At 39.3% G+C, this 17,414-nt stretch overlaps 1 protein-coding gene across 1 annotated transcript in view; it reads left to right on the top strand.

The window, feature by feature from the left end:
* AGPAT4 (1-acylglycerol-3-phosphate O-acyltransferase 4) overlaps positions 1–17,414 on the top strand; it is a 60,960-nt gene that overhangs the window by 3,165 nt on the left and 40,381 nt on the right. The window contains 1 exon segment of the mRNA XM_005416263.3: positions 940–1,170. Coding sequence (XP_005416320.1) covers positions 993–1,170 — 178 coding nt within the window. The 5' untranslated portion in view covers positions 940–992.

Raw genomic sequence — 17,414 nt, 5'->3', positions numbered from 1 at the left:
GTGGAGGAGTGGAACAGGGAGGCAGAAGCACCTCCTGTCTAACTGTATTCATATTACTGGGGGTTGTGTTTACTGAGAGGTGTGTGTTCATTCTGGCGGTGGTGGGGTGAGGTCAGTGCAATATTTGATTGGTCAGAATACTTTGCAGAGGACATTTCCTCTGAATGCTCAATTGCTAAGGTTGGACTGGACCTTTCCAGAATTATACAAACATTTCATAAGTAACATGAGAATTGATTCCTTTCTGGAAACACTTCTGGGTCGCAGGTTAGTACTGTTATTGATGTTTCATTTCTGGGTTTATGGATTATAACTGACAGAATCAGTGTCAAGGAATAATTGAACAAATTGTGTGTATTGTGCATAGCCAAGCTTTTATTCTCTTGCCAAAATCAACTGTTATTTGAGTATGAGAGGGGAAGAAGACAATAAAGCTAGAATTAAGGGGCTGCTGCCTCTTGTTTGGAGACCATGGCCTGTAGAGAAAAGTACATCTCCTAACCAAGCTCTAACGCTTGCATTTACTTTGGAGCTGCTCTTGAAGATTACAGAGGTGACAGTGTATGTCTCATGAAGTACAGACAATTAAAAAAAAAATAAGTTCATATCAAAACTGTCATATTGTTCAAACTAAAATATTTGCTCATATTTTATCAATTAAAACCTTTTAGAAGAGTATTGTAGTCCATGGAGTGGAGTCATATGTTCACAGGTTTTGCAGAGTTAAGATTGAAATTTAAGAATTTTTTTCCAATGCCAAATGTAAATTGATTCACAAATACAGTATTCTCTTTATGTTGTAACTTTTGCAAATACTGACATCTGGCCTTTTCCTACAATAGACTTAACTTTAATTTAAGTGTAAGCATGAAGTTTGTTTTAAGTCTGTCTATAGAAATAAATGCACTCTGTAACTGCTGATACTGTTTGGTTTTGCAGGTTGTCTTCTGAGTTTTGTGTCTGAAGGTATCCTCTTGCTTTCTCAGCAAATCATGGACATCGTTGGCTTTCTGAAGTCGCAATTCATTTGCCACCTTCTGATCTGCTACATATTTATTGTGTCAGGACTGATAATTAACTTCATTCAACTCTTTACACTTATACTTTGGCCAATCAACAAGCAACTGTTCAGGAAGATCAACTGCAGGCTGGCTTACTGCATTTCAAGCCGTAAGATTTCCTTTTTTTTTGTTTTGGTTTGAGTATTTTCATATTTTGTCTTGAGGGAATTGGTAGAAAAGTTCTGGATTTCAAAGCCTGTATAGAGGTCATATCTGCTTCCTACAGCACCTGCACTTGTATGAAGAGATGTATACCTTGTTGAAATGTCTTCTTGTGCTGAAATGTTTTCCTCTTTTATAGTGGGATACTTGCTTGACTCAGTATGTTGAAGTAAGATTGCCTCTCATTTGGCTATCCATCATGTTTCATTAAACCAAATGAGAAATATTGACCAAATAATGCATCTCAGCAAGTTCAGCTATCATCTGTAGGCTTACAGTGTTAACAAGTCACTTCCAATAATGTTTTCAATCTTTTTATCACCCATGATTTTGTTTATGATCTTGGTTTAAATGTTTCATGTGCAAATCCTATTCAGGACTGGGAAATAACAAGGGAAAAAAAGGAAGAATGTTCAATTTCATGTGCTTTTTTCTTAGGTCAGTTATAAACTGTTTTTTCTTTGAATAGGATTTCAGATGTTAAGCTCTATCTGTATGTATTCAGTATATGCATGTAGGTATAATGCAGAATACAGCAGGTAGCCTGTAATCATTTGAAAGAAGCAGGGATTGTAATGATATTGATTTTTGTGGGAGAGATGGGAGCATGAGCTCAGGATGTTGTAGAAAGAGCAGACCTTTGACTGCTGAGATGTAGCAGTTTACTGGCACTTGACGAAACAGGTAATTCCAGTGCAATGAGTGACAGCTGTACCCATTTGTTTGTTCTCTGTTAGAGGGAGTGTAGTGGAATCTTCACCTGACAACAGTGAATTATCAGAGCATTTGCAGTTTTCTTGTTATAATCAGTTTGCTTATATATTTGCTTTTAAAGAACTGCAACTGCAGTTTCAGCAAGTTTATTGTACTGCTGCTTCTGGCTTCCACATAACTGCATTAATGTACAGCAGAGAGAATTCGTCATAGAAACTGTTATAGAAATGCTAATGTACCCACATTCAGTATTTGGGAATGTGCTGTTAAATGTGTCCGCCTTCCAGAGAGATTTCGCTGGGCCTTTCTGAATCTCAGAAGTACTTTCTTAGAAGAAAACTGTTAAAAAATGCATGCTTTTTGTTGTTCCCTAAAGATTATCCAAGTGTGATGTCACTGTCGATGCTAAGTGACTTATGGATTTTTTTGTACTGGGGAAAACAGCCCTCCAGTGCAGCATTTAACAATTGTGCTGTAGAAATGCAGCAAAATGGTTTCTTTCAAGTAACCTTTTCTGCTACTAAATGTTGTTAGTATTCAAAATCAACTGTGAGGTAGAAATTTGTCACATGCCTCAGCTTGGGGACCACTAGGCATTATTTATCTTTCATCAGTGACTCTGATGAGTAACAATTCAAAGCATATTTTTGAAACATGCTTTTGATTTAAATTTCAAGTACGTCAGAGTGTATAGTCCCAAATAAATTTGGGATGCTGTTTTATTATTTCTGTAATGGTGAGAAGATGTTCTTCCTGAAAAATTTCTTTTTTGCTGTCTGTGTTATGTCCCTGACATATTGAGTTTGCAAGTGCTATTCATTTGCATGTACAAAGAGTGGTATTGAATCTGGCCAGGTTTTTAACTTTTACCTGGCAGCATAGTGTATGTTTGAAGCCATGGCATGTAGAAGATACTGTACAGCTGTGTATAAGTATATATTGTTATTTTTCATGCAATGCTTTCTGGCCCATTCTTGCGTTTGGCTACTTAGTGCAGAGAGAGCAGCTATTCTACAGTCTTCAGGCTGAATCCTTCAGTTTATCTCAGTCTAGTCTGATCTAGGGAATGGACAGTATGGAAGAGGGAGTAATCCTGAATGCTTGTCCTTGGTGGGGCAGATGGCTTTGTACTCAGGGTTGCTGATCTCGTCTTCAGTGTCGATGCCACTGGAATAGATTGTGTTGTGAGGTTTTTGCCCAGTCATGCTGAGAACAAAGTATGTCTAGGTTAAAGCCGTTTATTTTAGCTTTACAACAGAGCAAGCTAGCATTTGATGAGTCACCCTTATCTGAGTGATATTTGGAAAGGGGAAAATGATAGTTAATTTGAAAAACTATTTCAAAGAACTAAAGACCAATTAATCAAAATGAATGTGTTCTTGGGGGCCACTGATGTGGTGACTAATAAGTCAGGTCTGAATGGGTCTGATGAAAGTCATGGAAATAGCCTACAGTTGGAGACAATGAGGTTCAGCATTGGAGAATATAAAGAGGTGTGTGCTTTTGTGGTGGTGACAAGAATCATGTTGCCTTGAGAGCCTGATGCAGCCTGAGTCACCAAGTCAACCAGAGAGTGAAATAGAGCAGGCGTGGTTTAATTGAAAAATGAAATTAAAGCAGTCATTGTCCTTAGATCCTGCAAGTTCAGTTGTTTTCCATTTGATGTCAAAGGTAGAGATAAATGGCTTCATGAAATTGGAGAGTTATTTTGTCTTTGATGCTGCGCTCTTTGGGCAAGTTGAGGGTTTTTGTATTTCAAGTAGTGGTATTTTCTTACACCCTTTTTCTTCCTATCTCCTTCCTAATATAAGAATGTAACATTCTCACTTCCCCTCGTGCACTATCTGCTGTCATAAGGCATATGGGAAGCTAAAGTTCTCTTTTGATTAATGACTTGTCCTCAGTTGAGTAGTACAGCTTGAGTTGGGGTGCTTCTCTGTTCACATGGATCAAACCAGACTAGTTTGAGTTAAAATATTCACAGATCATGGAATCATTAAGGTTGGAAAAGACTCCTGTGATTGAGTCCAACTGTCAGCTCAGCACTGCCAAATCCACCACTAAACCTTGTCCCTAAGAGCCACATCTACATATCTTATAAATATCTCCAAAGATGATGATTCAAATCCTGGGCAGCCTGTTCCAGTGCTTGACAACCTTTTCCATGAAGAATGTTTCCCAAATATACAATCTAAGCCTTTCTGGGTGCAGTTTGATTCGGTTTCCTCTTGTCCTGTCACTTTTTACTTAGGAAAAGAGGCCAACCCCCACTTTACTACAGTCTCCTTTCAGGTAGTTGTAGTGAGTGATGAGGTTTCCCCTGATCCTCCTTTTCTCCATCTGTTGCTCCTCATAATCCTTGTGCCCCAGACCCTTCAGCAGCTTCATGCCATGAGCTGGCTGCATGGAGTAGCTCTGGTGTGGTAGTTGAGCACAGGTAGCTGTGCAGGCTGCTGCTTCTCTGCCATGAGTTTGGCACCTGCACTACAGCTTCTCCCCATAACTGCTGACAACGCAGAAGGCTAAAGCCACAGACATCAAACTTCTCATCAACGCAAGTTAAAGAGCTAAAAATCTGGTTTCCAGTTTGAATTGACAGAAGGATTAACTAGAGCAGCAACTTGCTTTTAATGAAGCAGAGCAGGTGTAATGGCATATACCAAGTTGCCTTCAGCAGCTGATGATGAGAAGTTATTGCCATTCTTGAAACCAGTTGTGAGTCAACAAGATGAGCTTAGCCTCTCTGCTGACTTGCTCCAATACGTAATAGCATTGGGATGCTCTCCAAATGGGATGTTACCCATTCCCCATATTTCCGTTTGGGTTGCTTTTATATCTATCTCCAAGATACTTCTCATACTTTACCATGAATAAACTTGTCCTGTTTGATCCTGTTAACCCATTTGACAAATATGTACAGAGTAATGGTTAGTTTTAGGGCTATGTCCTCTGTGTGTCTTGATCTTTACTGAAGAGTGTTGTTGTAAAGAGTGGACATCCAGCTTCAAAAGAGCAAACTTTTGTCTGTGTTGGTCTTGAAATGAGCCAGAAGATTGGTAAGGGTTATGCACCCTCTTTCTTGTTTAAAGAAACAAGCCCAAAAAACCCCCAAAACAAACAAAGAGCAAAAGAAACCACATATACAAGAAGCTAATAATCCTCCCAAAATAAAAACAGGACGCCAAAATCTTAGGGCTTCTAAATTGCAGAAAATATTTTCTGGCTTCACATACATATTAATGGATAGGTTCAACCGCCCGTTAATCCACTCCTCCTTTGCTAAAATGACAACCTGGATAAACTCCCTCATGCTGAAATCAACAGAGTGCACCCTATTAAGGAAATCGAGCACTGCAAATCTCGATAGGGTGATAACAATAAAATTTCAAACATAAGTGTGCTTGGAAGTTGGCATAAGAGCCAAGGTTGGGCAAGCAATCAATCTTGGGTTTTATTTTTAAATAATTTAGGAACATTTTGTCCTCAATTTCTTCTTCTAAAAGACAGACAACCGAGGTAGGAAGTACTTAGTGTGGAATCCATCGCAGTTCTCATAGATGCTGCTTGTGCCTGAATTGGAAGAGCTGGGAATACACCTTACTCCTCCCTCTTATGTCATAGCAAACCACCACAAGGGGTGCACACGGCTTTTCTGCAGTAGCTTGTACAGTTGGCCAAACACATCGAGGGAACAGGTTGTCTTGGGATTCATGCCGTATGTGCACATGGCTGCACAGCTTGCTGGGCAGTGGGAAAGTGGTTTGTTCTTTCCAAATCAGTTTGTGCTTGCTTGGCTGTTGAAGTCCAACCCCAGGCCGAGCACAAGAGTGTGCTGGAATCCTGTGGACTGCTCAGGACACGTGTCTAGACCATAAGAATGGGACGTACATATGCAGGGTACGTGGCTTCTCTAGAGGTGCTGAGTGGAGGTATTTGCCTGTGAGTAGAGCAGTGTTGTTATCCTCTTGCTGCCACTGTACTGCGGGAAATGAGCTTCTTGTGCTCCCAGGGTGAGTGGCAAAGTGGCCTCCTGCTGACTCTGCACCAAGTGAAGGTTGCATAAACAGAACACCTGGCAGTAATGACATGGTTGTGTGGACATGTGCACAAGGGCCTTAAAAGCAACCAACTTAGCTTCTAATCTGCCTTCATAAATAAATTATAGCAGTACTAATACCTATTGTTGTGCCATGAAAGGGGTGCTATTACACCTCTGGGTAAAGTTACACTGTGTAGGCTGCAGTTTGTAGATCCTGCTGAGGAGAAGGCCCTTGTTTGCATAGAAAGAGAGGCACCTTGATGCCTGTTCATTGCAGCAAAAGCAAGATGGAAACTGATTCTTCTTATAACTGAGCTTCCTAGAAACGAAACCAGAGGAAATTGAGAGCGACTTCAAGTTTCATCATCTTGTCTGACTGTTAAAACACAGTAAAGCTAATTCCTTCCATGTACAACTATAGGTTTTGCAGTGTGAGGACTGAATATCTGAACAAGGCTTTGTGGCAGTATCAGGGCCATGCTAATCCTCAGTCCTTGTTTTTTGGCGTTTAGAGGAGCCCTCAGCTATTTTATTTGTTTGTATGGAGATGGTGCTGAGGCAAGGAGGAGAATTCTTGCCTCTGGTGCAGTTAAGTGCTTGGGAAGGGCTGGGAAGCAAGAGGTACCCAGAGAAGTAGGACTTTCTTCTTCCTCCACTTCTCTTTACCACCATGTTATGCTGCAGAGGAAGAGATCTGCTATTGTCAAAGCATGGCAGAGTGTCCTTAACACAGTCCTATTGTATTTTATTTATAAAGCAACCTGAGTTATGCTTGCCTATGTTGATATAGTGAAGAGTTTTCATAGGACACTTAGGACTGCTTTCTTAGCCTCTCTGAAATGTTGTTTTGAGTAATCTGTACAAAAGTATTTTTCTCAAGAGCTACTTGTCTACACAAGCCTTTGTTATCTTAGTTCCACACTCCACGTCCATACAAAGCCACTGGTGAAGGTTATGGAAAGTTTACAACAACTAGTGGGGGAAAATTGGAGGTCAGATTTTATAGTCTTGCAAAGGGAAGATGTTGATTTGAACTGTTAGAAAACTAGATCATCACCTTAGCCTTCTCTTTTCTCTAAAGGTCCATGTTAGTTTTAATGTAGATAAACTCTAGAAAAGAATAAACTTTAGTGGAAATCATCTACTCTGAAGTGTCATCTACTCTAATTCATTAATGTCTTCCTTCAGCCTATTTTCTAATACCCTTTTATACCTGTTTTGTACTTATGACAGTGCTTCTAGTTTTCTGAACAATTCTCCATTGAGACCAAACCTTGACTTTCTGTACTTTAATTTTGAAAGACAGAAGGAGCAATTACTGCACCAGATTCTCCATTCTTTTACTGGTAGAGTAAGATGAAATGTGCGCGTGTGTGTGTGTGTGTTTACCACATCCATCACAGCTTGGACTTTTTTCCCAGATTGTGTTTGTGGAATTGCAGTAATTGCTATGAATAAGTCCTCTACAGTGCCTAGCATATGCCTTCGTATTTTCCCTGCTGTCATTAACTTGCTGTATGAACTAATAACATTTCAGTCCTTCTCATTTTGTGCCTCTTGCAGGTGTTGTTACTCAGTTTTCGTAGGTGTTCAAGTTTTGTCAGTGAGCTTGAATGGATCACACAAGACTGTATGCTGATTGAGGCATGCTGTGTGAGCATGGTGAAGGTGTGTTGGAATGACATCTCTGCATGACCTTTACCAGAGTTCCTACTAGTTCAACCTACAAGGGATATGATCTGTTTTGCTCAGCTCTCAGTTCAGGAGAAAGGGACTACTTTCTGTGAAAATGAATGTGAAAAAAACTTTTGATACTGATGCTTTCTATACAAGACTAGTGAAAAGCTAGAGAGGCATTAATCTGATCTTTAATGAAAAGGGCATCTTCACTGTCACTGATACTATTTTGTTATTGCTGGAGCCTTTGTAGAGTTCACTTGCCTTTTTTTTTTCTTTTTTTTTTAATCAGATTCCTGAAGAAGTGTGATGCTGATAGTCTGCAGACTGGAAAGAGAGATGGCAGGGAGGCAGTAGGTGAACTGCATTCTGTTTGGTGTCTAGCATCACACATAACAAAAATTATAGCACATTTTGTTAAACATTAGATCTGGCCAACAAGCTTCATAGATTCCTGAACTGGGGTAAATTTTGGAGTGTTTACACAAAAGTGTTTCTATCTGACACAGCATAACTCAGGAACATGATATCTAATGATCTATGACATAGCACAGAATCTGAAGACATTCTGGTGCTACAGTTGTTTATTCATTAAGGGTGAATATCACAATCAGAAGATCATTTCATATTTGTAGAAACTCCATTTAAGCTCTAGGCCTTATTTTATTGCTGAAATGATACTGAAACTGAAGGATAGTCCCTTGATGATGTGGAAACTTCATGCAAAGATGCAGAGCATAGCTCAGTCATCACCACTTACAAGCAAGTACAAACTAGCAATAATCCAGCCCTCTCCAAGAAAGCACAGTACCTCCACAGGAAGGGCTGCTGTGGGAACTCTGAATTCTCCTGTGTTCAGTCAGGGAAGGGATCTGCTGCTGGAATGTACAAGTGAGGTGCATTGTCTTGTCTCATTTGCTTTTGGCTTGCTACATCCTCTCCCCGTCCTGTTCCCTTCTGGGCAACATGCACTCCTGGAAGTGTATGTCCAAGTGATTCTTCCTCATCCAAAATCATAGTCACGTACCAGCAAGTTTTCATGGGGTAGGTCTTCAGGCTCATCCTGTAACAAGAATTGCAGCAGCTGGGCCAGTGAAAGTATCTGGTATCCGACTACTTTTTTGCAGGAGGATTTCCAAGCCAGTAGGAACCAGTATGTTCTTTCAGCAGATACTTGAGGTTTTTCAGGGTGACACTTGAGATGAAAGGGCTTCTGAGTGCACATGCTTGGCACTCTGTGGCTAGGTGTTTGTTTCCTGTGACTTGCTTGCAACCTTCAGATTAAGGCTTCTCATTTAAGGATTGTATTGTTTTCTCACTTCTGAGACTGTTGCTGAATTTCCTTTACATCCATCTTGGAGTAGTATATGCTTAAACATGTTTCATCTGACACCATATTCAGAAGGAGGAATCCTTTAACTGTGAATAAGAAGCCAAATAAAAATGTGTGCAAAACAATTTTTTCATCTGCTTAGTTTCAGAAAGACAGTTACCCATTTTCCAGACCCACTTTGTTCCTTGCCAAAATATCATTTGAAACAAAATAAGGAAGCAGAAAGAGATTGCAATGCAATTGTTTGTGTACAGATTGTTTTGCTCTTCAGTTAGCACACTTTTATTAGCACCTTACTTCTGTATGCTTTTTCTGTACTCAAGCAAATTGCACTGGTGTCAATAACTAACATTTCTTTTCTCTCATGATTTTAAGTTCACTTAGGTGTGTTTCTAAATTGAATCTCCTGTATATTGCATCTCCAGGTGTGGGCTTTCTTTGAGACCTAAAGGCACGTGGGCTTCCTAATACATGAGAGATTTTTCATTGTACATAAATTTTGTACTGCTCTTATGCTGTACTTACACGACCCTGTTTAGATGATCCCCAGATCAATATGTACTGCTAATGAAAGATTTTGATGAATGAATGTATTTGCCTCTGTTAGGTAAGGAAATATAAATAGTGATTGTACCAACTCAATTTCTTGATAACACTTCTAAAGAAGCTTACCCTTGTTTTTTGGAAAACTGCAGCTGGGAGGCTTTTGTCAGGAGCTCTCGTTAATACAGCTTTGCTGCTGTAAAGGAGCTACTCTCCTGTCCTCCTGGATTTTCTTTTATTTCATAGGAGTCTCATACCATTCTGACATTTTCCAGGTATTTCCCTTTGCCAATAGAGTATCTCTTCTAAAGATGTGCAATGTGCTAATCCTCTGCAGTTTGCTGAGGACTCTAAACTGGAAATCTAACTATAGAAAACTAAAGAATCTGTTACTTCCTTCAAACTCATATCATTTATTTCTAAGGTCTATATGACAGACTTCGGCTATTCTTTGTACAAAGACAAAAAATAGAGAGATGTTAAGCTTGCAGTATTCAGAAAAATGATTGCATTGTATGGATTGGGCAATATTTTTACCCACCAAAATGTATCAATTAAAACTTTATTATTTGAGCGTGTATTGCCTTTAGTGCTCATGAAGGAGGGAGATACAGGCAAAATAGCTGACATACCTCTTAATGTTTATATACTTAAATTATCTAGTTTACAATTGAGACCATAGTGCATTTTCCTTTTAGTAATACAGTATATTTTCAATATTTCTTTAAATACAAAGAGTTCAGAAAATTTCTGCTTGGATTAAAACTTACCATGAAGCTTGTCTTTCCTATGTCTTCACAGGCTCTTCATTAATTCATGCTTAAAATTCAGGGTTTCTTGAAAGGTGATTTAAATTTCTCTGGTTGCACAGTGATAGCTTGTAGCTTCTTTTTGGTACATGCAGTTGTCAGGTGAGCATTAGAAAAACTTGAATGGCATATCTATGAATCTTTGAGATGTGATAGATTTCTTCATGTGGAAGTCAAATGATGGTTGAGAAACAGATAATTATGCAAGTGCAGGTGAGCAGAACAGCGGACAATGTCCCAGAAGCAGGCCAAGCTGTATGAGTTCCACTGTTGGATTTAGTGACTTATTATTTTTGGGGAAGAGCTGTCCTGTGCTGTTGTTCAGTGTATGTGCCAGGTAAATAAGCCCTTGAAAAGTTCTTTTTCTGTGTTGGAAAGGTGGGGATGGGAATTGGACCTCTTAAAAGAGCGGTGGTATGCTAGGTTCCTCCTCTGTTGCATAGGATATTGGAGCGCCATAGGAATCTGCAGGACTGTTTTTCAAAGGTGGTTCCTGTGAACAGTATTAGGAAGTGGAAAGTGATGTTAAGTACTTTATCCTAAATAGTGTGAGAATGATGATCCTGTCTTTGACCTTCATATAGAGCTAGGATGCTGGAGTCTGTCCTTTATTTCCAGCTTGTGTCATTTTCTTGCTGGGTAAAATGTAATCTTGTAATCGTGGTTACATTTTTAAGCAAGGAAGACTTAAAAAAGGAAGAGGAAAGTTGTCTGCTTCCATATATGAGCAGTGTCTGTTGCAGGTGGGTACTTCTGTAGGATGTCTTTCCTTGAGATGAAAAATAAATGCTAGTAGAAGAAACCTCTGAGACCAACTTGTGTGTCTGGAAGGGCACCATTACTGATGACTGGTATTATGTTTGGAGGGTCATTCCTGCCGCTCCCTTCACTGCTTCCTTAGGCCTTCAACAAAGAGCTTTGTGCTGACCTTTGTGGGCTGTCCAGGTGGACGGAGCAGCAGGAGGAAATGCCTGGCTGGTTGTTATCTGCACTGTTACCAAGCCAGGAGCTGCTGGTTTGTTGAAATTCCTGCTGCTCCCTTCACTGCTTCCTTAGGCCTTCAACAAAGAGCTTTGTGCTGACCTTTGTGGGCTGTCCAGGTGGACGGAGCAGCAGGAGGAAATGCCTGGCTGGTTGTTATCTGCACTGTTACCAAGCCAGGAGCTGCTGGTTTGTTGAAAAGTGGGAGTACTGCTAAATTCCTTGGGGAAGAACGATAAGAGGAGCCTTCAGATGTGAGACAAATATCTCTGACACGTGGCTGTTAAATAATTAATTTTCCCAAAGGGTTTGAAAAGAGCATTTCAAAACACTGACTATTGCAGATCTGTATGTGTTTTAAACCCATTGTACTTGTGAGGCTGGCTTTGTTCCACACACTGTGTAACTTGGAGAGAAGAAGCTGTTTTGTAGGCAGATTGTGTCAGGATAAAAGACAGAAAAAAGCTGTGAAATTAAATGTTTGAAGTATGCAGCTCTATTTTTTGTTTTTTTTCTGAAGGGATGGTTGCTTTATAACTTGCAGCATGGAAATAGCTAAAAGGAACAGTGGCTAAAGAAATGAACAAAACTTGTTTCTCCACTCCTCTAGCTCAGAATTGCGCTAGATAAGGAAAGATCACTTGAAAATTTTTTCAAGAATACATATGCCGACTTAAAATTTCTTCCTCACCTGAAGAAATACTGGATTTTACATTTCATGGATGTTAGGTTAGAAGGAAAGAATCTATTTGATTAAACTTGAATGATGTATATACGTGTTTTGAGAGGGAAGGCAGTAGGGGAGTGGGAACTGGAGCGAAGCTAGGAAGTGAGGTGGTGTGCCACCTCATGAACACATGCAGTAATTGGAAAGGTCCTGTGCAAGGCTTGTGCCCACATCAAATGCTCGTTCAAATACTGGAGACATGCCTTAATTTACAGGCTTTAACCACAAGTTTTTGGTTCCTATCATAGCACCTATGAGGAAAGCCCACTCTGGCTTTCTGTGTACCATGAAGACTTGTGCATTTAACATCTTGCATTAAATCTGATTCTGATCTTGATTCCCAAAGCAATTTCAGTTTGGCTGTGTTACAGGAATGCTGGCTTGGCCATATTAAACTGTTTGTAGTTTATTTTGTTTTGTACATTTCATCTGAGAAACCACTGATGACGGCCCATCAAAAAGGGTGAATCCCCTTTTTATCAATAGTGTTCTGTTGTCTTAATTTTATAAGAAAATCAAATGGATATTGGTCATGGAGCTGAGACTCAGCAAGCACCAGAACTATCATTGTGTTATACAGTCATTATGTTTTAATAAAGCAGCATATTTTTCACTTAGTACATTAGCCACTTTATGCACATGTATATGCAGGTTTTAATTCTACCACTAAGCAAGCACTGAGATGAAGTTGCTAGGAAGATCAAAGCACAGATAAACTTTAGCTTTGTAGTAGGTGTGATGAGTCTAATCCTTATTTTGTGTAACTTGGCATGTATTAACAGTAACTAGACCAGAGATGAAGATTATTTTTATGCTAGTTGAAAATCTGGCCATTTTAAGTAAATGTCAGTGTGTGTTTGAGGGAAACAAAAATGGAGGGGGAAAAAAATCTGTGCACCATCAGTCTTTGGTTTGGTTTGATTTGGTTTGGTTTTTAACAGTACAATATATTTGGTCTCTCTACTTATCTGTGATTTTTATCTTGAACTTACGTTGACAAATTAGTAAGTGTTGGGCAGAGGTGATCTGTTACCACTTTAAAGTGAAAGCTTTGTTTGTACTTTAATATTCAAAATGACACACTTTATGAAGTGTTCCTTTAGCATATCATTCTAGTCACAGGCTGCCTCTGTGTAGTGCATGCCTTTGAGCAATTACCTGTGAGCTCCTCTTTCAGCAACCTGTGTGTGCCCTGTGCTCTGTAAAAGAACACTGCCTTGCATGCTTACCTGAAGACTGGTTCTGTACACTTCATACCCTGCCTTAGCTCTCTGCATCTGAGGGATGAGCAGTGGGCTCTGGCCAGCCTAGGGCTCCCTCTGTCCCCCCTGCCAGGAATGGTAGATGGCAGGTGAAACGCTCCTTCCTGTCCACATTCCTTGTTGTGTCGGCTTTTTGATAGATGGCCAACTCTGATTTGCAAAAATTAAATGTATTTTAAAACAGCATTTTGAATATTTTTTTAGATTTATTTTTTCTTTGCTGTTCAGCTATTTTTTTCTTCAGTAAGAGTGGAGAGAGGCTTGCTCTTCAGATTTCACACTGGACCCTCATTAGAAGAAACTCTACTCTTTCTCTTGAAGAGTATGTACTTCTTGCATAAAGTTCATAAACCAAAGTCTTCCATGTTGAACCTTGAAATCTGCTCATTTGCCCACTGCTTTACTATGTCAAGGAGTGATCTGATATGCTGGAACATCTAGATTTGGAAGACTGTGGGTTGAGTTTTTCCTTGTGGAAGCCTCCATGCAAGCTTTGTCCCACAGAGGCAAGCTGTTGGAAAAACCTGTGCATGACATCTAGCTGAAGCTAGAAGCTTGTCTCACAAGCTTCTCAGTCACACCCTTGGCAGTCAGAAAAAAGCTGAAAGGAGTGATGCTCACAGCAGCCTAGGACATGAGTGATTTCTGTCCTTCAGTGAACAAGCTGATGTTTCTTTCACTACAATTGCCTTACTTGGCAATTCCACTTGGAGAAAGATTTGAACTGGTAGAAATTACACCATTTTCAAGTAACAAGCCCCTATTTAGACAGGACCTCAAGGCTCTTCCTGTTCCTTTTTCTTAGTTCTACTGTGGTGCAAGATGTTGCAAAGATATTAATCAGCCGTATTGATACCAGAGGAGGTTCTTGTCTAAGCCTTCAAATACAGCTCAGTAAACTCAAATGCTAAATAGTGTTTATTTGCATTGGCTTTCTCCTTTCCAGCTTTTTAGGCAAGACTTTAGAGGAGATTCAAATGGCCTGCACAGAATCACAAAGACCTCTGGCATGGTGCCACCTGGCAGCCTAAAAGCTGCAGTCTGCACTTGATAGGTCTGATAGAGCTGATGCTGTTACTGTGCTTCTCTTAATTTTGCATGTCTGAAATCCTGTGAGAAGTCTGGATGGCCTTCAAGAAGAGTTGTTTCTAAAAAGCTGTAGGTTTTCCTTAGCAAAGAGGAAGTGTGAGCGTGCATGAGTTAAAGCTGTGTGTTCTGATCCATGATGAATCAGTAGTGTGTATGGCCTGAAGGGTGGGAAACCCCTGTTGTTTTACAAGCTGGCAGATGCTGCATCCAAGTGGGTGAGTCACATGGATCATGTATGTGGTTTTGAGAAAGCTGAGGCAACGAAGGTGGTAAAGGTAATTCAGAAAGGAATGAAGCTAAATTCAAATGCTGGTGAGGAAGAAACTGACTTGCAATAGGCTGTCTTTTTTTTTTATGGGATTCCTCTACAGTTTTGATCAGTCTGTCATGGGATAATATTTTGGTACCTGGTATACTTTATGTAATATTGTATGCCCTTGTTAAATACTGAAAAGTTTCCTTCTTTCTTTTTTCTGTGATGCCAGAAATACTCATGAAAAAGTTGACAGAAATATCAGTAGTGCATGTGCGTATGATTTTATGATACTTCTCTACTCCTGACATGTGCATGACTTGTTTGTATGACAGGTCTTTATTTTACTACTGCTATAAGTCAGATTGTGCCTTTTAAACTGTTTCTCCTGTAACAACCTGAAATGGTGTGTCTGGCTGCTACTCTTCATAATTTGCAAAGCACTGAATAGGAAAACGGCTTGGGTTACCAGAGAAGCAGAGCCTGATTTTTTTGAACTTACAGAGGTTCTCTTTCTGGAAAATGAATAGATGAGGGTAAACTTGGAGCTTGTTGGTGATGCAAGATTTCAATGGACCGTGTAAGCTAAACCTCTGTTTTCTGGGAAGATTATTCAACACAAATAGTTCTAAGAGTACAACACTGTTGCTTGCACCAGATATGAAAAAAACAAAAATCTTATTACCTCTTTGTGCAGAATTTTTGCAATTATACTGAGCCACTGGGACTACATAGCAGGAAGATGGTAATGCTTTTTTTGGGGGGTTTTTTGGGGGTTTGTTTTTGTTTTTTGTGGATACCCTTTCAGTTCGAGCAGTGAGAGGTTAAACAAGCAAATGGCTCATTTGCATCCTCATCTGCTGGAGCACATGATCTTGCAGGCTGTCTGAGCAGGTTGTGATGTTCCAGCAGTGGATTAGTTTTGTAAAAACTTTGAGGAAAGAGAAATGCAAGCGCAATCAAACTAAATGTGAATTGAGAGGCACTAGTGTGCTTAAGTGTGGTGTAATATTGTTGTTACTTTGGATATATGTTTGTCCTAACAGAATGTGCACTTTCTCATGTGCATTATATTCTTCAGTGAGAAAAAACAGGGGTTTTCATATATATTTGGATATTTTTCAATCATCTTGAAGGGTTACAGGCTGCACCTAGGACAAAAATCACCGCTTGATACTTGATAGGTATATTTGATCTGTAGTACTTTATTTTTAATTCATGAAAGCCGTTTGATTTGTAGTTTCTGACCTTATTGTCCCTTTAAAGAACATTTTGTGAAAGTCACTGATAGGGATTAAGAAGCTAAAATAAGCACTGGGACATAGTTCTTGTCTCTCAAGACCTCACGTGATGAGATGCTGTAAGATTACAGGCAGAGAGAGGGAATTCATAGAATGCAAGTGAAAAATGAATAATGGTTTTGTTCTGAACAGTGTTCTCAGTGATAGAGGTTCTGTGGTTATTCATCATTAATTCTGATTATATAGTACAGGTGCCTTGTCAATTTTTTCTTCCATTATTGAAATTTAGGTAGAATATCTTGTGCAGAAGAAGGATGAGTAGAAGTTATATGTTTTTAATTCATGAAAGCCATTAATCCGACTTGAGTCTAAAAATTAATCCTTTTTATATTAATGCTATTAATGTAACTAATACAATTATAATTTGCTATTAATATAATTAATAGCATATTATATCTAGAAATATGCCGATGTTTCTCCTGAGTGCACCAGTTATCTAAAATCAAAATCCAGATTTAAATGTTACTGGAAAAGTATAGAAACCTTGGAAGCCATTAGCCATGGTTTTTTTGTTCTGCCGTTCTGCAGACACCATAGTTCCTTCTTGTTATGTGTTTACACCTCTATGAAATGTAATTCTTGATAACTAGAGGCTTTATTTTAAAACATTGCAGATTTTCTTAGGATTTAATTAACCTTTTGTTGAGTTTCCTAATTCAGTTTTCCTATTTGTGCTGAAGATTGCTTGCTTTGGCAGCTCATAGTTTTTTTCTATCATCAGTCATTTTTCTCAGAGATAAACTCATGTCAGTTCTTGTGCTGAAAATGCGGGTTAAATGTGATGATGGCAGGGATTTAGAGCATCAAAATAATGGGATTTTTTCTCTTGTTCTGATATGCTTTCCTTCTAAAGCCCAAATTTTTCATTTTTCATTTGAAACTAAGGAGGATAAATTTGTATATAGAGACATAAAGGCTATATAAAGAATACATGCAAGAAAGAGAGAGATTGTGTGAGAACAAGTCTTTTTACTAAATGCATGAGTTAAGCATGATTCTCTTCAGTCAAATAACTCCCCTAATGCATATGGCAAAATAAATCAAATCACATGAGTGTGTGTGCTTTTGTTCTGAATGAAAGCATGAGACCTGAGCGTGGACAATGCTCATCACCCTATAATTAAGGACATGTTGATCATTCATGTCAAAGTCAATCATGATTGAATAAATACAAGCTAAGACTGACATCTATTAACTTGGTTCATGTTTGCTTATTTGGATACTCAAATTTTGAGGTTCTGGCCTCCTGGCAGGTGATTTTCAGCAGAGAACTCCCTTGGGAAAGGTTTCTGTCTGGTGCTACCCTGCTTAAACAGAAGCCTTTGCTGGTGGCTGCAAGATATTGTCTTCCCCTTGGTCCAGTGAATACTCATTGCAGCCTGGAGTAGCAGTGTTTCTCAATCTGCAGTGTGTTTCCCAGGCAGTGATGGAAGAGAGGAGAGAGGTCAGTAAGGCAGTCTGTT

The sequence above is a fragment of the Geospiza fortis genome, unplaced genomic scaffold, assembly GCF_000277835.1.
Source record: "Geospiza fortis unplaced genomic scaffold, GeoFor_1.0 scaffold41, whole genome shotgun sequence".
Classification (NCBI taxonomy): domain Eukaryota; kingdom Metazoa; phylum Chordata; class Aves; order Passeriformes; family Thraupidae; genus Geospiza; species Geospiza fortis.
The sequence above is the reverse complement of the archived record's forward strand: the minus strand, read 5'-3'. Positions and strand labels throughout refer to the sequence as shown.